Source organism: Chroicocephalus ridibundus, chromosome 1 (genome assembly GCF_963924245.1).
Source record: "Chroicocephalus ridibundus chromosome 1, bChrRid1.1, whole genome shotgun sequence".
Taxonomy (NCBI): domain Eukaryota; kingdom Metazoa; phylum Chordata; class Aves; order Charadriiformes; family Laridae; genus Chroicocephalus; species Chroicocephalus ridibundus.
Window position 1 is genome coordinate 186,979,922 of NC_086284.1, and position 23,641 is coordinate 187,003,562.

A 23,641-nucleotide genomic window follows, 5' to 3' on the forward strand; every position below is an offset into this window, starting at 1 on the left:
TTCTGAAAAGTTATGCATTTGAAGTGAAATTGAATTATTTTTATAACAAACTACACTTAATAACCTATTATTTATAGTTAATAAGAGATCTACACAGCTGCCTTCCGTGTGAAAGTCTTGCTCTCTTCTAATGGTTGCCTGCAGTCTTACAGTACATGAGAAAAACAATGACAATTAGTAATGCCAAAATGGCTTTCCAGGCTGTCAATAAATTACAATCTCTGTGCACTCAAACAGAGCAGATCTGCAGGTATCATCAACCCCAAACCTAATCTATGCCCCATAATAAGAAAAACATCGATTTTAATTTCAGACGCCCAAGCATACCCAATATGAAGCTACAGACGCTGTTGGATCACAAAGGAAGTGAAATGGCTGTCTCGGAAGATGATTCTTTCTTGTTTGAAAGACTATTCTTTCCATTAAGTTATCTTCTCTTACAGCTGTGCAAACAAAGGATTGGGAACATGTGGCATGACTTTCAAAAACAAATACTCTTTCATGACTAACCCTAAACAGGAAAACGTTCCGTTGGGAATATAATACAGAGTATTGCTCGTTTCAGCACCCCATGTCATGAAACAGCCAGCTCAGAGTCAGGGTAACTCACCAAAAATAATAAAATAATTAGCAGGCAGTCACAGAACAAGAAATTGGACTTTGTGGAAATGATTCTGCTGATAGCAGTGCCTAAATATTTAAGAGGCACAGAGCTGGAAGGTTTACGGGGCTCAGTAACCAACCTGTCAAACAGTTCTTATGTGTCCAGGGCTCGAAGTGGGACACTTGCCCAAAACCTATGGCAAAAACCCTGAATCGTTTCAAGGAGACCTGGACATGCCCCAACTTCAGTTTCGAAAACAAACACCGGGCTAATGACTTTTTAGTTACAAGTCTGTGAATCCAGACTAATCCCCTGAAATGCAAATGCTGGCGCTGCTGCGATGCACGCCACAACCAACCCGTCTGCATCCAGCCTGCACATCGGACACCAGCTGACTGTAAATCACTGCAGAAATTCAGTTGCTAATTAGACTATTCTAAACCCTTTTCCTGAAGATAAACAATTTACCCACCTTCAGCTGAAACGGCCGTCAGAAAGAACTATTTTGGCTCTCCTCTGCCGATAGGTAATAGATAGATATAGAAACCATTTTTGGTTTTAGAACATAACACACCTACCTGCTATAATTTTAAAACAATATTTGGTGTGCTTTTTGTTTGTACACTGAATGCATACATGTCAAATAGCTAGCTAGCTTTGTCAGAGTATAAAATAATGGAATAAACTAATTAAGTCAGAAGGCTTCAGACTGATAATCTTTTTAGGCATTAATCTTAGGTTGGAGTATGGGCTTGAATCGTTCTTTCTTCTCCACGTACACCTTCTTATAATCTATTAAGTAATTTAAATATATTAAAATGATGCAACAAATGAGCCTTCTTCAGTTTTTCAAGTAAGGGCTGCTTTGTTTTAATTATATATGGAATCAGGTAGAAAACTGCTGTAATGTTGCCTGTCAAATAAGCCTGTTAAATTATTGATTCAAACTATGTCACATTGTTACACGCTGAAGCACACATACATACATACTGTATTTCTTTTGTTTTTAACAATAGTGTAAACATTGCCATCCCTACTGTCAAAAATGCAAGTTCTTGGTTTCTAGAGTTAAGAAAAATAACTATCTCAGTCGCATTAAGAACGTAAGACATAAGGGATCAGCTGGGTCACTGAGTCAGCACCAGCTTACAGGCTACTTTGATTTTTAGTTTTGTTAGTATGTTTTAAGAGAAAATTTTCCTTACATGGAATAATCTGTTTAAGTCTGAAAAAGGGATCAAGAAGAACAGGCTGCTGTTTTTCTCTTGCGGTGAAGAAAATCCAGGTGGCAGAGGATGAGATCCACTAATTCTAAAAAACCCGAAGGGCATTAGGAGAGATTTGCAGAAGGTGTTAGGCATATAAGGTTACAGATAAATTCCTGCTGAGGTATTCAAAAGTGTCCAAGCAGATTGACAGTTTTTACGCCAAATTATATCAAACACAGCATATGGCCCTTAGTGACCAGAATCAATCCATCAATTTCATTAATCGAGCCATCAATTTCATTAACTAGAGTTAATATTTCCCTTGCTTAATAAATTATGTTAAATGTGAACTGTTTTATAAACACCCTTTCTTCTTGTATACAGCGTATTTAAGATAACTAATAAACATGTTTGCACACTGTTTTTCTCTATGGTTAATTAACTCTACTTACCAACAAGTTACATCTAAATACAAGTTCGAGTTCAGGGTAAATAGTTATTATCTAGCAGATAAGAAAGAAGTCATTCCACAACAAATTAAAAATCAGAGTAAGTGTGCATTGAGCTATACACCTGCTGAAATTAAAACGTGTCTATGGAATTAAAGAAGGGATGTAGGCACCTAAACCAGCATTTGTGAGCAACCCGAACATTCAGGTCCAGAAGTACAAACCAAACCCACGGCTGTGCAGCCGCTGGCTAACAGGAGCCTCCTGCATTTCCCTGGGGGTCACCAGGGACCAGGCTGGGTGAAACCCCTGTGGTGCCCTCAGCACTGTCATTATTCAGCAGAACGCAAGGGGTTTACTGTCTCAGCTGCTCTATCATTCAACAAGAAAAAAACCTCTTTCCTTTAAAATAAAAAATCAAAACATCATTAAAAACTCTATATAGTTTACTACATATTACAACCTGTAAATTAAGTCACTAACTTCAGTCATTCTACTTTGGTTAATACTGCTCTACATGGTAGAATCTGGTTTTCAGGGCTCTTAAAAAAAAATAGAAATTTATAGCTAAATGCCGCAAGTGAGCAGATCAGTAAGACTCCTAATCGCAGACCCTGGTTCAAGATTGTCAGCACTCATGCTTATTTTAAAGAAGACAGAGGACTGGATCTTGGTCTTCCCGTTTTAGAAGTGGTTCTTACTACATAAAAGGTAAAAAGCGATACCACTTGATCTAGCACAGGAGCTGCTGGTGGATTTTAAAGCAAAGGAAGTAATTTTTTATTATAAAGCCCAAATTGTTATCCTTTTTTTCTTCAAGACCCTACCTCCTATAAGATAGATAAGATGGGGCTGCAATGAGAATGACTCCAGGGCTGGTCAAGGAGGAAGACTTGTCCACCTAGACTTTTAACTTGTTTTTGCAAAAGATGGATAGGCTACAGAGACTGTAGGAAGATTGAAAGGAAGAAAGATTATCTGATTGTTGAAGATTATCTGATCGGATTATCTGTCCAAGATTGTCTTCGGTCTTGGAGAAGTGGCTTATGCCACAGCCTCAGCATCTAGTAGATGTGATGGTGAGCAAGATACCTCAACAAAGTTTTGCCCAGCTTGCTTCCCATCGCAGAGTTTTCAAGCGCAGGGTGTTACAGCCGGGAAGCTCAGCGCTTTTACAGCAGAGCTGGCCATTTGTCACTAAGTTAGCTGGAGAAGTATGGTACGGTACTTGGAATTAGCAAGCTTGGGAAACGCTCTTATTTCTGAAAAATCAGTCCCAAAGCTTTTGTGATTGATGAGCATTTTTTTGACAGCTTCATATGAAACACAGAGAGTTTATCAGCCATAAACTCAGAATGGCGTTAAAACCTAATTGTACAAAAGCGGTTGAAAACGAATTGTTTTCTCGTGTCCCTGCTGCAGACGTGGGCTGGGGAGGCTGGCGGGTGGGATGGGGGTCTCTCTGTTCAGCGCCTTGTCTTTGCACAGCCCATTCAGAAGTGTTTTACATTCCCCACATCTTATCACTTCAGCAGCCTGCATTCCTACCACAGGGCTCTGGATTCCTGAAACTCCAGCTCTCCCTAAAAAGGGAGTTAAGGCAACCTGACACTCGCGTCCCCTGTCGGATATACTGTCAGATGTGGGAAGAGCACCATAGAAACACAGAGGGGGAAAGGAATGAAAATGCGCAAGGCTCAGATAATTTGAGTTAAACAAGGCTTGGAGCCATGCTCTTAATGAGGAAGATAAAAAGAAATCTGCAATTACTACCAGTTTACTGAATGAGGCAGCAAACTTAAGAGGAAAAAAAGAACAGTATGATTGTGTAATTAAAAACTGTAACATGCGTGCAAGCAAATGGCAGGGAAATTGGAGTTGCCTGGGCAACGTTAATGCTGACTTTGCCCAACTTCTAAGTGCTTGACTTCACAACCTTAATGTTAACGTTTTTTAGACATAATACATAATTAGCCGCAGCCAATTAGGGATGCTATGGCTCCTGTTGCTAACCGGTAATATTTACATTTAAATATGGAGAAAGATTACTGCTGGCTATAGTGTATTATTTAATTATACAGTCAGTTTAGAAATGAAATTACATCTGAAGCATTTGAGAGATTCCCTTGAGCAGAAGTGATGGAACAATTATTACTGCAATTTGGCATGAGGAAACTTTGCTGAAAGTCTAGAATTTCACCTAATCAGACAATTTGATTAGTGATCCATGTGTAGGAGCACTCTGTGCTGCTGATGAGTAATTTCAAAAAGCACTGTAAGAAAAGTAATCATAATAACTATGGACACTTTTCCTTAGCAACTTGCATATCAAATTTATTAAGTTTTAAAAGTCAATTCAGAATAATGTAATTAGTGTAAATTCAGTACCATGATGGAAAAAAAAACCCAGTGTATTTTAGCTTATTACAATCACTATGAATAAGAAGTTCTGGTTTCTGCTGACAATTCAATTCATGATGCCCAGCAACTACAGCTGGTCAAGGTCTGACAGCTTCGTGCCAAACAGCTGTGGCTTTGAAGACACAGAGGTTTCTAAATTACTTTCTGGGAAAAGAGGCATTAACAAGAAGGATGCCTGTGCGTACACAGCTTTCTAGAAACAGTAATGTGGGCAGACTGATGGAAAATAAGAATATGCTCTCTCCGCCTGGCATTGAAAAGTCGACTATGCCACTAAAGGAAAAAAAAATAGATGCATGTGAAAATACCAGCTCAAGAAACTTAGACGTACAAACACATTTGGAAAATATGGAGGCAATAAAAGCAAACTCCAGAGTGATCACAAACATTTTTCCCTGGACTTTGAGAACCTGGAAGTAGCAGGAGGTAAGATCTCAAGAGTTATTCCAGTCCTCTTATAAGACAAGGATGGAATAATGCAGTGGATTCCTTTGGCGAGAGAATGCTGTGTTGAAGGTCCCGGTCATTTCAGCCACTGGTAAAGAGCCCCCAGTTTTAAGTGACATGAATATGCAGATCAGTCATTGCACACTTACCAGACCAAGCCTTGAGCTTAGGCAGGGTTGGTAATGCGACCAGCTTCCCAAGGTAATGCTGCCATCAGACCACACCTTCGGCTGCAAACAGCCTCTTGCTGGGATGGGCGATCTGTGATCTGGCTTGTGAGCCTGACTGGTGGCTTGTCCTTTCTATTGAATGTATGAAGGAAATGCACCACTCGACTGCAGTCATTCAGCTGCAGGCCTTACCTCTAGCGCCTGGCTTTTGTCCTTGGACAGACGGCCTGCTCCCAGTCCTCAACTTTATGTTATCATGGAGTCTTTGGCCTATGGTCTGCCTTCTGTCCATGTTCTTGCCCTGCCTTTTGACTGCAAGGCTGTTCACAGGTTTCGCACAATGTCAGTGACTTTTAAGAAACAGAGTGTATGTGCAGCCACAGAAGAACAAGGGCACGTAAGAACACAAGACCGTGCTTATGGATCATCTCAGTGGTCCACCTAGCCCCCTGTCCCCACGAGTGACCAATGGTGGCCTGGGCCAAAACCATCATTCAGTGTTCTGAAGTGTAAGATGAGGGCACGGGGGCAGTGAAGCTCCTATAGTATGTGATCAGACAGAAGCAGTATATTTGTGGTTTAGATCACATGGCTTTTTAATTCATCAATTTCTCTCTACAGCTTTTGAACCTGCAACTGCTTCTTCCACTTTTTGGCACTGGGAAGAGCGAGGAGCGGTAAGTTTTTATTCACTTCCACAACGTGAGGTGGCACATCAGAAATCTTCTCAGGTATATTACATATTACTACACACTCTGAGGCAGATGCCACAGATACCTGAGGAAAAGTATCAACAGTGCTGCCGATGGGACAGCAAGAGCTTTTCGACTGCTTGGTGTGCAACGATGTTAATAATGTACTGGGTATCCAGATATTACGTCACCCTAAGATATGTGCTTGTCAGCAACACATATAGAAGGATCATTCCCTGGATAATGTCCTACTTCAGATTTCAGCATGGTCACCCACCACTGTTGTGAACAGGGTTTTCAGAGCGGGAACAGTGGAGGCAGCTTTAGACCCAACAAAGTAAGCACATGATAGTGCAGTGTAAAGTGCCATTTCTAGACTTCTCTAACTATTGTTGCACCTTCCTAGAAGATTAGCCACCCCAGAGGGAGTAAATTCAGTCTAAGAACTTGTCAGAAAGAATGCAGGTGAATTTTAAAGCACAAGTCTCCTTTTGATTGGCAGGTAGCATAAAAATGTGGAAAATAAGTATTTTGATAGCTTATCTCAGAAGGAAGCAAAGTCAGGACTATACACTAATGACGCTGATGAATAATGACTGGCTTTGAGTCTTAGATACCGTTCAGCTATAACAAAACCAAGCAGCAAGAATAATAAGGAGGAAAAAGCCAAACAGAAATTCTCTTCCTCCTATCTCACCTATACCACAGTGTAATTCCATGGAATCTTAAAAAAGGCTACAAAAGAGGAGATGCAAGCTTTGCTTTGGAAAGCATGGGAAGACATTTTACTTTGGTATCTACCAAGTCCTGCTGATCTGTTTTACGATGTTATAAACATACCAGACGGCAGTAACACAGGAACAACCATAGGGCTTGCTCCTGTCGTACAACATTACAGATCTTCGTGGGAGTACAACCAGTGCTTGAGAGACCCAGCCATACCCCTCTCCACAAAATCATTTCCACTGAGATTCTACTCCATATCTCCAAAACTGTGGAAGTGAGAGGATGTAAAAAATCAGTTTTCAGGTGAAAAAAACCGAGCAGCCTCTACAGAGCTGTTTTTCGTTTAAGCTTCGGTAAGATTGCTTACGCATCTCAGGATAACAATAGGGAAAAGCAAGTGTGATGGTCTGTTAAAAGGCTGGTCATAATCCCTTGACATTGGCTATGCTGAGTTTTGTTTTATTTGTTAAGAGAAGACCACGGTGGCTTTACTGCAGATTCTATTTTTTGTTTCAAGGAGAAAAAATATGACCTTTTGAAATGTGTGAATCCAGCTCATAAGACTGTAAGGCAAGAAGTTACCAACAAGGTCATCCAGGCTGATCCCTGTAACACAAGCCTGAGGATCTGACCATCCTAGCTCTTGTGTCAACTCCAACTTCTGGCTAAGGTGAATAAACTTCTCAGTTCCAAAGATTTTACTGAACTGAAGACTGATGGACTGGTATCAAGGAGATCTCTTAAAAAGGACAACAAATTAGGATCCAGTAAATGCATCCAGAAAATGTTCTCTCTGTGCCGTACATAGCACTAATGGGATATGTTCATGCTGAACTCACACAGCTAGGATTTCGATGATCACCTTTCCTGAAGCCACAGACTTTGGTTTAGTTTGGTATCTGCAAAATGGAGCAATCCCTAAACATGAAATCACCGAATGACTCCTCTCTCTCTGTTTGCTGGAGGTTGGCACTTTGGCTGTGCAGTCTGGACCCTGAGAGCACCTTATGTCACTTCTGAGTGACATTTCTCTTTCACCTGGGTCAGGTCTGCTCATATGGAGTGAAACTCAGCACTCTGAAGGCCAAGAGAATCACTGACCCTAAAGGTGGCAAAATAAAACGGTGAAGAAAATACCGAAGGGGATTAAAAAGAACTGAAAGACTTCCTGAAAGCAAAAGGGATTTCTCTGGAGCTTATTTTTGCATGCAAGGTGTTCTTGTGGTGTCCTGAGGAACATCCTGTTGAGGAGAAGGGTCACTGGCTTTTTTCAGTGAACTGTACGCAGTGAGAGATGCAGAAACTCCTCTGATAGACACGTTTGGTCTTATCCTAGAGTGCAGGATAAACATCTATCCCCAAAACATTTAATTAAACTCAGAGGAAACAAACAAAAAAAGAAAGGTGAGGATACACCAGCCGCAACCGATTGATGGAGTACCGCTGTTTAGACAGATATTTATCCTTCCACCATCAATAGCTTTGGAAGATAAACCACTGAAAAAACCCACTGGAAAACCCCACTCTGAACAGCAATATACAGTCACTGGGAGCTGAGGCTGCAGCATTTACACACTTATAACTATGGATGCTGATGGTTCCACGTAACTCAAAAGGATTGTTCTCGTGTTTGTGTCATGTTTGGCTCCTAATAACATCCCTACATGGATTGGTGTGCAGAGATGAGCGGCAGCTTGCTACCTCAGAAGTTTAGGCTGTTGTGTGAGGACTATAGGATCAAACTCCAGGTAAACCTGTAAAAATCTGGATTCCTGCCATGGGCTGAGAGGAATACGTGACATTTTGACAATGTAAGAACTATCACAAGCACTACACAACTTGGGTCCAAACATCATAAAATGCCACTGTTTATATGTGTTTTCTTTCCCTGAGAAATTTCAGATGAGTTGTTAGTGAGATTTGATTTAACTCAGCCCTGCTAAACTGTAATATTGCTGATATTTTGAGAGGTTCAAAGGACCAAAACGAGGAAGCAGTGCAAGCTGTTTATCGTTTTTGTGCAAGCACTCTGCCTTCCCTGCCTAGATCACGTGCGTGCCCAGAACCTGGCCTAATAAACATGCATATCTCTGAAGGCTGATTTGCTGAAGGACTGTGACCTAAAGGTTCAGTGGAGAATTAACCCTCTGGTCAAGAGTATGATAAGCTGTTTTTTCACCTGCTCCAGCACTGAAGCACATCATCACACAAATGCACCCGGACTTCTGCCAGTCCCTCAGAGCCTTCTTGAACCTGACGGAATTTTCCTTGCTTAAATTAACGTGAGATTTATTTTTTGGTTGGTTTTCTTTTTCCTGTCCCAGAGCAACTGACCCAAATCAGTTGTCCTTAGGCAGGAAACATAAAGAAGACAAACCACTTTTGCTTTTGCCATGAGATGGGCTTGCCAAGATCAACCCCAAGCACACTGTCGAAATTCCTGCCCAATTGCACGGGGAAGGAGCGTACCCTGCCTTCCGTGGGTTTTACAGGGGGGCAGCCCATGCGCAGCGCTTGCCCCAAGCTACAGACACAGCTTTTTTAGCAGCCAAGCTGATCCCATGGTGTTCCTCACCAATGCCAAGCCTCCGGGCAGCTGTGAAGCCTTTTCATTGGGAACTGAAGTGATTAACCAAATTGTAATTGCAGATCGCTGTTTGGTTAGACTTCAATGCCTGTGGATCAATGAGCTATCTAATTAGAAAACTTAAGTTTGAAATATGTTTATAAAATTATACCCGTTGCTCTTAAATTTACATGTCTCCAAGGAGAGATATTTGAATTTCTGTAATGAGTTTCTCAGAATGTTTGCTTTAAAGTATTTCCTACGCTCAGCTGTTATGCAGTGTGTTTACAAGAGGGTCCCAAAAAGATACTTTTAATTACTTCGACTATGAAAATATTAAGTTTAAAGTCAAAACCTACAGGCATTTTTGAGCTACTTCATGCATGTAGATGGAAAGGCTCATGTTTGTAAGCACTCCCAGTGTCGAACCCAGAGTTTAGAAATAAACTGTATACTTTTGTTTCCTAATTAGAAAATATTTCGTAGTTTTAGCAATTGAGGGACTCTTCATATTTTTCTTCTAAAAGCTGCGGATTAATAGCCCGCTTCCACCTAAAACCACCTTCTTCTGTGCATAAGAAGTCTGAAAGAGAGTTTTGGTCTTCTTGCAAACACCAATAAACTTAGAAAAACCTCTGGAGCTCTATTTGGCCTGACTGCATTACCCTTGAAGCTTTTTCTCTCCTAACTTTATTATCATCAAGGAACAAGTTAAAAAAAAGAAAAATACAGCATTGGCTCATTTATTCTTCAAGTCACATTGATTTTTTTTTTTTTTTTTTTAAATAATACGTTACATGTTTAAGTCTTACCAATTATTGTAGGAGTTTTTGCTGGGCTGTTTGCCTTTAGCACAGCCATTACTTTATAGATTAAACTGTCCTTTTGTGCAAATTCCTTCTTGTCTTTTATAGACAGCAGAATAATTAAATGAATTTAATTATTTTTCCTAGAATAAATCAGTATATGCAGAGATGATGAAAGATTTAATAAAGATATTTCGTCCATTAGGGACTAGTTCTGCATTCTTTACTATGAATAGCATTTACAAAAATAATGCTATTCCCACTCCAGTCAATGGGACTGCTCACAACGGTGAAGTGTGCATTGTTTGACCTCATCCTTGTTCATTAATGCCTATAAAAACTCCATTAGACTACTTAAGGAAAAATCACATAGAAAGAGAACACTAATAATTTTACTAATATTGCACACAAACTAATAAAACTCTCTGGCAATGCTAGAGCCCTCTGGATCATCATCTCTGTCTTGTTTTTTTAAACGTCATTATCTCTAACTGCAGTGCCAAACCTAAACCAGTGGAAATTTCTTGCAAATAATTAATGGTATAAATATAGCCCTTTTTTTCCTGCTGGATAAATTACCTATGAACACATTGTGATTTTTACTATATATTAAAAATATGCATGCAAGCACCAGAGATTAATTATTTCAATTCACTGCACAAGTTATATTACCTGAGTCCCTCACCGTACCTTATTTTCCTGACGGACTTGGAAGAATCTTTATGCCACTGCTTATGAGTTCCTGACCAGATAAATAGGTGAATAGCTGCACTGGTTGGCTTTACCCTTACGAATGCTGTCATGAGTTCTTCCTCTTTGCCCTTTACTTACTTACTTTTGTAGTCTGTACCCAGGCCTCAACAGATATTTTGCCTTTACTTCCATCTCCTCACTCTTTCCATGTCTTCAACACTTCTTATTTTACCAGACCCTTCAGTCACGACCCCAGTCTGTGCTACAGGGGTCTCTCCACTGGTCTAAGTTCTAGGCTTTGGTGCTTATCTCAAGCTCCCTCCACTGACATCGACAGACCCCAGCTTCTCCGCAGGCAGGACGTGCTGCTTCTTCCACTCCTCCACTGTGCCAGATCACAGCAGCATGTCCTTGGATTACGAATATCAGTTCCCAGCATCTTCAGCAGGGTTGCTACACCGACAACATTTTATAGTCAGCTCTCATACTTTCCACCCTGAGCTGCAATCCAGGCGACATTTTCTCAGTTAAATATTCCTCCCACAAAGGAAGAAATCTTTCACTCACTGAAAAGTCACTAATCTCATCTCTTCTCCTCACCAAAATGCATTAGCTCTGGCACCGCCACAGCACAGGACATTCAGTGCATCTCAGCTCAAGTGCTTCTTGCTCCCACTCTTCCTTCCAAATTTTCTTACACACCCAGTTAAAATTCCTCATCTGACTGCAATTTCCCAAAGTAGTAATGGTTGAGGGACTCATCACGGGTCTCTGCGCCAGCAGTGGAGCAAGAACCAAGATCTTCCTGTAGACGCTCTCAAAGCCAGATGCCTTGGCAAAAGATCCACCCAAGTTAGAAGCCCACAGGACAGAAACCCACCATGGACACTCAAGATATCAGACATTTAGCTGCTGCAGCAACTGCTCTCAAACAGCACTTGAACAGAACAGAGGTGGTGGCTGCTGCCTACAGAAGAATACTGGTGCAGCAGCTCATTCTGATGACTGTACTGTAAGCAGTCTCCTATGCAAATATTTAATGTCCCGTGATAAATCATATCTAAAAAATGCTGGAGAACCTGACTAACCAGATTAGTGGGGTCAGGGGAAATCCATCAACAAAAAAAAAAACAAAAAAAAAAAAAGAAAGGAAGGAAGGGAAACTATAAAAGCAAAGAAAAATCTGTTATTGGTGGCGGTTCCTACAAAACTCCGATTTTCAGTTATGTATAAAGAATATTGATGATTAGTGGTATAGCTGGAAATTATTTAATGTAAACACTAAATTGAAGGGTTCAATCTTATTCAGCCTTTATACAATATTTTGAAACTAAGCTGCAATTTCTACCACATGAGGCATAAAATCAATTAAAGAATGTTTATGCTCCAACAGACTTGTAACTACACTGCTTAAAGTTCAGTCAGTTTGTGTTTTGAGACATTTTTGTTAATTTTCCAACACGAATCTGGTAGTCATTAAAGATGTTTAAATATGGTCTCTTTCCAAAACCGTTTGGTCTTCCTGGTTCTTCCTGCTGGTCTGAATCTCACCCTTTTACAACCATAACACACACGGTTTATTAATGTGGGTATTGCCATTAGCACAACTATCTGGGCTCTGCCTATTTTGCATTCAGTAATATTACGCCCTTCGACAGGTCACGTGCTGCACAGGAGATGGGCCATCTAGATTGGTGAGGTTTGGAACTGAAGGCTTGTGAAGAGGAAGCTGCTCTGACACGGATGCAGGATAGGAGTGGGAAAAAGGGATTATACTCCCATTTGATAGGACCACGCAATGGAAGAACATATGCCAGGCTGCCTGATGCTAATTAAAGTGTAAGTCTTCTCCATTCCCTACCCTTTGGCACTCCGCAGCCCATCCCTGACAAACCAGCAACTGCTTTAGGCGAGTTATCTTTGCACAGGCAGAGAACTAAATCACGTGTGCACAAGCGGGGGGCCTGAGCACACCTCTTGACTTCCTTAGGGAAGGTACCCCATGGGTACATGAGGAGGTTGGGGAGTGATTCTGAACCCTGCAGAGGAGTGGGGACAGCTCAAAGATTAAATCAAGCCATCTTGAGGTTGAGGGCTTTTTTTTTAATTAGCTCTAGTGATGCTTCAGGATCTTGCTTCTGAAGCCCATGCAGGGAATTGTGCCTACATGTCTACTATTGTTATCATATACTAAGTTTGGGACAGGTCAGAATAAGGGGTAGAAATTATTCCATTGCACTAAACAAAAAATATATTTCGGGTGCCTGTATAATTCCTCAGGAAGCAATCAAGACACTCATCCTGTCACGAAGCCTTCAGATGGATGTAGGATACCTGAGTAAAGCATGAAGGGTGGAGAAGATGAAGGATTCTGCACTCAGATGTTTGCTTTCTTAGGCTGATTATCAAACAAAATCCATTGTTTGATGGCAATTTGCATGACTGCCAGTTTTCATTTCCCACAGAAGACACTGGCGATAAGAAAGTAAAGGGTACACTGTCCTTCTCTGTAGCTTTGCATTCCACTGACACACCCCAATGAAAAATAAGGCCAAATGCCACGAAGACTTAAGCTGCTGCTGTAAGGTGCTTGTGGGGAATACTTCTTTTGGTAGCCAAGCCAATTTACGCTGGCTTGACAAGTTTGTGACATTACAGCCTACGGCTTTCATTTCAACTTCCAGATTCATCAGACTTGAACCCTAACACGAAATGTTAACAACGTCCCAGCGGGCTCTCATCGCAGCCAGGGCAGCAGATGAACACATACGCTCTTCGGTGGGAAAACTGTTCCACCTACATTCACACTGAGCCTGGATTTGAATCAAACCCCCCTAAAAAGTTGACAAGTGATACTAGGCCCATGCCTTGGTGAAACTATTTTTTGATGTCATATTAAAGACATAAATCAAATATCAGTTTAATAACATGTATATTCTACAGAGCAATGCTTCAGACTGTTCAAAAGGACCATGCCAGCGCCATGCACTGAAGCGACAGTGACAATCCAGTAAAAGCCAACTTATTTTTTCTGTTCATTAGAACACAGAGCTCAGCACTTGCATAATATTCCTGTCCTCACCTTTGTTTTCTGAATCTAAGAACAATAAACAATCCAAACCCACAGCACCATTCTTCAGTGTCCTCCTCCTTGGCATTCACACCCTGTTAAATGCATTATCCTGTTAAACACACGCCTGCAGCAGCTCCAGATGCTTAAGGCCTGCAGCACCTTTTCCAAAGATCTTCTCATGTCAAGCATGCGATACTTTGATTTATTGTTTGTGCATTATTTATAATGCACAAAAATATGCAACTCTTTTTCCTGACCTATCCCAGTCAATCCCAAACTTAGGCCACTGCTTTTTTATTCGACTTTCTGGGGGGTTGTATAGGAATGTGTTATCTCAAACTAAGAGAGTAAAAGAAAAAAAAAATCCATTGCTCTTTACAAGGGATAAGCTGGAAGGCATTACAAAGACTATTTAATTTATGACAGTCAATTGCACTCATAGAACTCACCCTTCTGGTTTTCGTTTTTTTTTTTTTTTTTACCACGGAAGAAAACACCAGTTTTAATATCAGTTCCCCCTTGTGGTTTGCCACACGTCTAGTGGCAAACTAGACCTTAATTCCACAGCATGCTACCCATCATTTCCTAGGAAATGGCAGGTACCAAGAAACACTAGGATGAGGTGATTTAAATGATAACAACTTTATTGAACTTTCCATGTGTATAGTAACGGATCTTATTCATAACCCTTCTCTAATTACTTTTTCTAGGGTCTATTTGTGCGACCCACAGACTGACGCGACGCCTGTTATGGGATGCACAGATCACCCCTTCCAGGCCTCTGGTCTTCTGAAATTCAAGCTCTCTATCTGCAATTTGATAGAGTGCCTAAATTGCAAATCAGCTGATACTAGGACATTTTAGGGGAGTTGTTGATTGCGTTACTTTCAGTAAGTGTAACGCTACGGGACTGCTGGAGTTCTGTACCATGTAACACAAGCCTGGCTGTTTCCTACGTATCAATTTTAATAAGTTTTCTTTTTTACAAATGATAATGCTTGAAAAGTCATTTTAAAAGTCCCAGATATTGAGCATAAATGGGTGTTTTTCCTTTTAAAGGAACTTGTGGGCTGTGTAAATAGAGGAAAAACTTTAAGGAATCACCTCCAGACTTTATGAATTACAAATAGCTGCAAAACAGTAATTATATTGTAGTTAAATATTTATACTCTCACTATGTGATTTTTAGTAGTTTTGTAGAGAAATCATTAAATCAGCATTAAAAAGTGAGTGATACCAGCAGTGTACTCTTCAAATGCAACCATACCAGGTAACAAGGCTGTTACTCCTGCCTGGCTTGGATTTGGCGAAAGTGAAGTGGGAAGAAAGCAAAAAAAAAAATAAAATTACTGAAACACGAAGAGAGGAAGAAATGTAGGTAAACCATCAGGGTAACAGATACAAGAGGAAGGACATGAAAGGTAGTTTAAATTTTGAGCAGTATTACGGGCTGATGTTTCCCGGACCTATACAAGTCCCAGTTCTCCATGAAGAGTGTCTCACCGCCTCAACTGTAAGTCTGAATAAGTGAGACATACGTCTACCTTCCTGCTTGCTCCTGTTCCTCGTCTTCTAGATGCACACATACAAGAACGGTGACACAAACAGAGCACACAACTGGGGAGCAGAAATTCTTGATTCTCAGCTCATCGGACATACCCATCCCAGTCTTCTGCAGGACAGTGGGTGACTGAAATGTGCCCCAATAATTTTTAGGTCGATTCCAAGACAGAGAAGAAAGAGAGGAGAAAGCCAGGTGGGATAACAGTGGAACTACTCACTACTGTAGACAGACTGAAAAGCAAGATGTTGTCCTTTCAGAAGCAGAATTACATTTTTGTTAAAGAATCTGCTTATAAAGCCTTCCATGTTATAAAATTATCAGATCTGATCCTTACACCTACTGCCGGGTAGACGACTTTTAAATTTCCCACAGTGCGGGGATTACAGTTAATAAATAGCAGGACAAAACCACATTTTTCAATCAAGGAATCTAATTGTTGAGACTTCCCATTGCCTTGAGAAGACTTCTACAGAAAACTGACCATTTCACAGCATCATGAAGACAAACACTGGAGTAATTTGTAGAACACTGTTGATATGCTGTACATTCATACTGGAGTACAGTATATGATATCAGTAATATATGTAGGGCCATATGAGAAGCAGGTCAAGTTAATAAAACTAGTGAATATGAAATAATAGAAGATCTAGGCAGGCAATATGATAAAATTCAGCATATGCCATGATGAAACAAGCAGAGGACAGAACAGTGAGCAAAACTAAGGAGGTGAAGAATAGCTACACCTGCTTTTCACCATTCAGATTATCACATCACCCCTTAGGACACAGTTCCAGTTGTGCAGTGGGCTGCACAAAACTGGTTATTTCAGGTTGCAACTCCACGAATGATGTTGCTTGAGTAAGCCAGTACTGTTGTATGTTTTTATTGTACCTGGTAAAAACGTAAAAACTTATTCAATACTTGGTTAAAAAAGCATGAAATACTTTTCAGAAAGAAGAGCTGGAATCCTCATCAGCACAGTATCTATATTGTGTGACAAGAAAAAGGTTAACGAACATCCATTCTTTGGTCACCTATAAAGCATGGCTTGATAATTACTGCAGCAGTGTCGAAAGACGGGAAGATCTTGTACGCTCAAGGCTCAAGGAACAACTCGGATGCCAACATATCCCAACGAAGAGAAAAGTATTTCACGCGGAATGGTTAGCCAGAGCGGATGTCTCTGGATATTGTCTGCAGAAGTTAATTTTTCTGGAGAGCAGACTCAGATATTCTGTAAATCCCCAAACACAAGGAAACTAATTTAGACATGGTATGAGGTTTGGCACCAGGGAAAGAAAAACTTTACAGTTTATGGAACTGTCTGACAGTTTCTAGGCAGAAAATAATGGGTTTGGAGAATTTTAAATGCTGTGGCAACCACAGGTCAATGTCCTTCCCACCATTTCTGCCTGGTAACAAGACATCTCAGAAACAAATTGATGTCACCAATGTAACAATCCTCTTGAAAACAGTCGGACTCCAAAAGAAAATGTTGCCCATCTTATTTAAGCACTGGGGGGAAAAAGGTTTTCTGCTTGTCAAAAAAGCCTAACCTTGGGACAAGACTTTCTTCCTGAAGCACAAGTCTGACCGAAACAATCCATTTCGAAGCCGCATACGGCCAGCAGCGCGACTGTGGTGCTTTCCCGTGGACTGGGACTCCCAAGCCTGGCTCCTTCTCTGGACTCCTGCCTACGTCTGCTTCTGACGTGCGTGGTTTGCTAGTCATCAGCGTGGATAACCATAACCAACTGTATGCCAATACCAGCCAGAGCACTGCCTTTCTGTGCCATGACTACAAACTCTGATATGCCATGATAATGCCTGCCTGATGAGCTATAAACACTTGGGACTGATCTTTGGATAGAACCGGAAAGAGTTCAGAAGGCAGCCTGCATACTTGCTAAAGCAGGGATGGCTTTCTTGGGAAAAATGCAGGTGGAAGTGATACAATAAAACTGGCGGTAGATGGACGATTTACAAGTTTCTTAGACTAATAAAATAGCTCTCCTGTAATTATACCTAACGTAAAAACCTCAAGACTGTTAACCATGCATTTTGCAAGGCAGAATAGAAAATGTGACAGCGCTGGTCGCTGCGTAACAGGCTTTGCACAACAACTCACGAAATCCTCCTTGCTCAATTTTTACCCAGTTTTGCCACACAGCATGCGTTGTTCCAAACTGCTGGATCCTGCAAGCAGAACACGTAGCTCGTGATTTGCTGCCTCTGGGAGCTGAACTAACCCCAAATTTGATAGAGAGTCATGAGTAGGAAAAAATTTAGTTGTCCTCTGGGTATGGAAAGAATGGAAAGAAAAAGGCACGTGTTGATTAATACATTGCAGTGCTGATCCACCCTTCAATTTGGGGAGTGGAGTCAAACAATTCCTCTGCCTCACTTCATATGGAAAACTGAATTAGTCTTTGGACTGTTACTGTAAAGCAAGGGATACTCCCACAGCATCTGAAACAAAGGCTAGTAATGTTGGAGGAAAGACATTCCCTGATTTCCACAGGCATTGGGTGAGGCTTAAACTTTACACACTTTTGGAGTGAGCTAACTGAATAAATGAGGGTAAACCGTACTGGCCATTATTAAGGATTAGTATTTAGAGGCAACATAAGTATCAGAGACAGTTAATGCCATTAGAATTTTTTACTAATGCAGAAATTCAGTCCCAATATTAAAAAAATATAAAAATTCTGTACTTATCACTAAAATTATTTATAACCTTTGAACACTAATGAGCAAGAACCCTTTTTATTTGATAAAATTTATATATACAAATCTATCTTCTACTCGCTTGTCGAGTTGACATTTGCCTGCATTCTTTGTTTGTCAGTTCCATTTTAACAAGCTAAGCAGAATAAAGGACTTCAGAATATCTGGGGTACTGGAGCTGAAACCAGCTTCTGAACTGGAGTAAATCTGTGTCTTTTTAGTGAAATGAATAGAGCCCTTATAGTCTTGAACCAGCTGAGAACCAACCCCTTTTGGGCTGTTTTCTGGAAATACTTTAATAGAATTCATTCCCACAGTGAATACAAATGTCATTGTCCCGGGCTGCCGCTTTTGGGATAAGACGGAACGTACACTGTCTTTGAATTTAAAACTCTCTGGTCATTTTACTGTCTGCATTTCTGGCAGACACAATATGCATTTTTTTTTCCCCCCAGCAAAATTACCATCTACGTTTTGCCAATTTTCTCCCCTTACTTTTTTCTTTTTTGGGGGGTGGGGTGTAGGATGGGGGTGTAATTTTTCCCCTCCTTTCCTTGGCTGTCAAATTAAATTCCGGCAGTGCGAGAAGAGCTGGCTGCTGTCCCTCGAAGCTGATGGCAGCCGCCCGGATCAGCCCAGGGGGATGCTGCAAGCTCGGGGGTGTGAGGGGGCGATGGCATTCCTCGCGTTTTCCAAGGGAGCGAGGCACTCCGGCGCAGGCTGTGCCGGTGCTGGGCCATGGGAGCTGCCACACCGAAGGTCTCTCCAGCAGAGAGAGAAAACGAAGCGCTGCTTGGGTGTCACCTCAGGCGCCTCCCTCCCCAGGTGAGGGACAGGATCAGGTAAAGTTTTCGGTGCCCCTCCGCCAACTCAGCCGCGCTGGCGCTCTCGGAGCCGCGGCCGCTCCGCCAGGCAGCCCCGGCCGGCCCGCCCCGCCCGCGCACGCAAAGGCTGCGCGTGTTTTCCAGGGGAAAAACCACCAGAAGTTGCAGCAGGAGGAGGCGAGCCGTGGTGCATGCCCCGCTGCCTGCCAGCCCCCTCCGGCCACCGTCCCGCTCGCCGCCCGGGGGGGCGGCGACAGCAGGTGCCCTCCCCACCCGCGACACCGGCTCCGGGAGGAACTTCCCCACGCCGCAGCCCCGGGAAGGGGGGGACGGGGACACCCTCCCCGCGCCAGCCCGCGACTCACCGGTCTCCCCGTCATCATCATCATCTTCCTCCTCTCCCTCCTCCTCCCCCTCCAGATCCAGCAGCACGTCTTGGTTCTCCGCGTTCATCTTCCCGAGGCTGGGACCCCCGCGCCCGCTCTCCCGCCGCCGGGGAGCCCGGTCCGCCCCGAGCCCTCCCTGCCCCGGAGGCGGAGCGGCGGCGGCGGCGGGGGCGGCGGGGCGGGGGGCGGGCGGGGCGGCCACCCCCACTCCCCGGCGGGCCAGTCCGCCCTTGCCCGGGCGAGCTGAGCGCCGGGCTGTCGCCCACAGCCCGTCCCGGGGCTCGCCAGCGCTGAGCCTCGGGAAGGGGGAGCTGCGGGTGCGATTCGAGACAGGCAGCGCTGGGTTTCCTTGGTCCTTGCGGCGTTGTCACCTTGTAACGAGCAGTTTGCTGGAGCCGTCAGAGAAGGGAGAAGGCACCTACCGATCTTCGGGCAGAGAGGGGCAGAGATGGTTATCCGAGTCGTGCGCTGTAAGCAGGCACGTTTATTTACTTCATTGGCAGCATCCTGGATGATTAAGAGGGGGAAGCTGGAAAAACATTATAGTAATCATTGTGCATTTTGTTCTGGTTTTTGCAGTTTCCCATATGGCAGAATTCATGTATGTGATCATAGCATAGAATCATAGAATTGTCTAGGTTGGAAGGGACCTTTCAGAACATTGAGTCCAGCCATCAACCTAACTCTGACAAAAACACCACTAATCCATGTCCCCAGGCACCACATCTACCCATCTTCTAAATACCTCCAGGGATGGCAATTCCACCCCTTCCCTGGGCAGCCTGTTCCAATGTTTGACATGGACAATGTCGTTCTTCACCTTTAGGTGAAGAAATTTTTCCTAGTAGCCAACCTAAACCTCCCCTGGCCCCTCCCTGGGGCCTCTTCCTCTTGTCCTATCATAAGCTGATCAAACGCCATTTTAAAACTAACTAGGGAACAGTTTCTTAACAGGAGCCAGGATGAAGATTGTTCAAAGATTTTCATGGTTTCGTCCGTATGTTTACCTTTTGAAAATTGGGTCAGGAGTAAAACTCCTGAGTCTTTTTAAAACATGTCAAATTATGCACCTAAACATTGAAGGACTCACCGTTGCTAAACACTTCTGAAAATCCGAAGCTCACTTACGTAAAAAACCCCAAACCAGGAAGTATTGCAGGGTTATTTGGAGAAGGCAGCAGAAGTTGGAGGGGGAAGGCTCAAAGGCTGAATAAAAAGCCCATCTCTAGAGCTCTATTGATGTATTCAACTCAGTTAACCGTTCTACAGGTGAGAGGCTGTCGTCATCTCTAACTTCATTTGCAGATACAAACCAGCAAAATTTTGCAATACAGGGAATGCAGAATTGTCACTACGCAGGAATGCCAAGGGGGCAGAAGTGCTGACAAAAAGGGATTTGAGTGCTCAGCAATCTACCAATCTACTCACATATATACTGGTTCCAGGGGAAAAGTAGAGAGTTCCTGAAATGGAAAGATGTCTGGAGGGGTGCCCAGAGCTTGAATGGACTGAGCTCGAATAGTGGGAAGAAACGAAAATAAGACTGAAGAGATGGATTCAAGAAAGGGGGGAGTCCTGTTTGGGGAAAGGAGAAAAGAGCAAGGTAAACTTTTTTTTTCTGTGTAAAGCAATAAATACATGTAAGCAATCTATTTTCAATCTCTAGTCTATTGCTGATACCAAAATGGCCTACAGGACTCATGATGTCTAAACTGTACAGACAAGAATCTGGACCAAAAGCCACTTGTCAGATAAGCTTGTCACTTGCTAATACGGTTATCTGTTGTCAAGCAGCTGCGGTTTAGGGTCACGACAGTACAGCGAGTCTAAGTGCAGGCACTTTCAGACAAAAATAAGTTGAGAAATTTAATTGGGAAGTTTTGGAGCAACTATGCTTAGCAAAGACCCACTGACACTGTTGGCTTGAAAAGAGAAATAGTCTGCAAGGACATGAGTGAATTCATCAGAACAGAAACTACGTCTCTCGACCTTATTGATGACAGCACCGGTATTAGCAAACGAGCACTATCTGTACCATCTGACACCAGGCATTTTTCTCACCCTGTTAGATAAAGAAAGCAGCACAGAGCTGAACAAGAGAAGGAAGGCAGTACGATGGGGATACCTGGTAGAGGGTAATGATGCATAGTAAGACATGTTTTCTTGTGTCCCCAGTTTGACTTACAGCGTGCTGCCCTGTGACACAGCCAGTCTGCCCCGACCACCTCAGCATGTGCCTTACTCATTGTCACGACTCCTGGCCAGGTTTCACACTTAGTGAGGCTACAAGGGCCGAGTGAATTACCCGGCTCCTTGCCAGGAGCATCTACCCCAGGCTGACTCAGCCACAGGCACCTCATGGTTTCCATGTGCCCGGCAAACAGTTGCAGTGACATCTATGTATATTTGGATTGTGCAATATTCAGGTGTCCTCCTTCCTTGTGGGTCCTCCCCAAACTGTGGTCCCGCTGGTGACATCTTATTTCCTAAATGATGGGAGGAGAGCGGGGATTGTTACAGACAAGGTACAGCTTATGACTGTGATGTGAGACTTGTGCACTCCCGGATACACACCACGGACATCATTGTTACCTTAGTTACCTGCCTCCTATTTTCACATTTCATGAATGAAAATGTAATAGAAATGCTGCAAAGTGAAAAAAAAACCAAGAAAAAACAACAAAAAAACGTAGAAAAGAGGAGCACTTCAAAACCAGACTGTACACAAGCTATGTTTTTTTAACTTCAGCCCACTAAAAGTACAGGTAGAGGATCTACCACTTCAGTCCGGCTCTCACTATAAGATTTCTCCCAGCAATTACACAACATAAAGATTTTGTAGGCTTCATTCATCCTTCAATACCTGAATGTTCAATCTCATAGCTTGCTTTAGAGCCAAGTTTTGCAGTTATCTGAAAAGGCCATGGGAGTACTGTGTTCAAAATTCCCCTGAAACATTTTGAAAATGCATAGCTATTTGGGTTTTTTTTAACTTTATACCTGATGCAAATATTTCCATGTGTACTTTTGGCAAACCACCAAAGCTTCAGAAGCTCGGTTTGGTTACTCCTGAAAAATAGAGATTAAAAAAACCAAAAAAGCAAATGAAGAGAAAAATGCAACAGCACCACCCTGCTGCCATCTCCTTGTCAGACAGATAATAACAAAAGATCTGCTCAAAGAATTGCAGTTGTGTAACATCTTGCCAACAAATAGAGTTTTTCAAAAGACAGCTGAAATGAAAAAGTTAGGCTAAAACAAATTCCCTCCCCCCTCCCCCTAGTTCAAGCATAGCTGTTTTCAATTTTATTGAAAAAGAAATAAAAATGTTTTAACATTCCTGGTAGTGAGAAACAGAGCAGAAGTCCACAGAGCCAGTGGAAAAATTGCTTCCATGAGTAAGGGTTTCATAGCAACCATAACAACATAGGTCAGGAAGAGACTAAACGAGATTGTGTAGCCCAGTGGTGACAAAACTTTGGCGCAGGCACCACGTCTCTAACTGACATGGATCTGGGCTGGCACCAGGGTCTCCGAGTCACAGGGCCTTTGGCAATAAATCTGGCACCGAGCACCAAAAACGCGCTGTTGATGCGCGGTCTGGTCCAGCCCCCAGCTGTAAGACAGATTTGAACGCATCCAGACATTGGTGACAAAAAGCTGGTCACATGCTTCACGGTGTCTGGTGAGGAGGCCGTAAGGTCTCCCCAGGTAAGCTCTTGCCAGGTTTTCACTCCTGTTGATACTCAGACAAAATCGTTTTGCAGCAGCGACTGAAGCTGTTTTCTTTTTGTCCTTCTTCCAGCATCCATGAGAACAGCTGGTTGTTGTCCTCTTAATAATAATGTAATACGTATGGAAAACTATCACCTTAATTCCTCTGCAGCTTTTCTCATCCAGGCTACACAAACCCAGGCCTTTCAGCCTTCCAGCACGTACCACTGCCTGTGCTTTCCTCTCTGCTAAGAAGTTAGTGTAAAAAAACTCAGTGTGAGACTCTATGGAAGGAGAAGGTGATATTATTTTACAAAATCTCTAAGTAAATTGGCTTTACCTACTCACTGTCATTTTCTCAATGTTGTATTCACTTAACACTCTCACATCCACGTACTCACAAGAAACAAGACATAAGTGTTGAGGTGGTCTGGCCTGGGCCACTTGTGTCCAACACAAAGGATAAGGGGCCATGGACTCTCCATCCTTGGAGATATTCAAAAGCAGCCTGGAGACCGTGCCTGGCAGCCAGCTCTAGGTGGCTCTGCTTGAGCAGGAAAATTGGACCAAA

The 23,641-nt window shown here is 42.6% G+C and overlaps 1 protein-coding gene across 2 annotated transcripts in view; it reads right to left on the reverse strand.

Annotated features, from left to right (window-relative positions):
• The window catches only part of ANO6 (anoctamin 6), an 83,755-nt gene extending 62,063 nt beyond the window's left edge, over window positions 1–21,692 (reverse strand). The window contains exons 1-2 of one of the 2 annotated variants that reach the window (XM_063323101.1): window positions 20,785–21,692; window positions 19,336–19,885 (exon numbers count right to left, since the gene is read on the reverse strand). In XM_063323101.1, the coding sequence (XP_063179171.1) occupies window positions 19,336–19,423 (88 nt within the window). In that variant the 5' untranslated portion in view covers window positions 19,424–19,885; window positions 20,785–21,692. Of the gene's footprint in view, window positions 1–19,335; window positions 20,223–20,784 lie in introns of those variants that run through there. The other variant, XM_063323100.1, reaches the window with a different exon arrangement.
• Window positions 21,693–23,641: the final 1,949 nt, after the last annotated feature.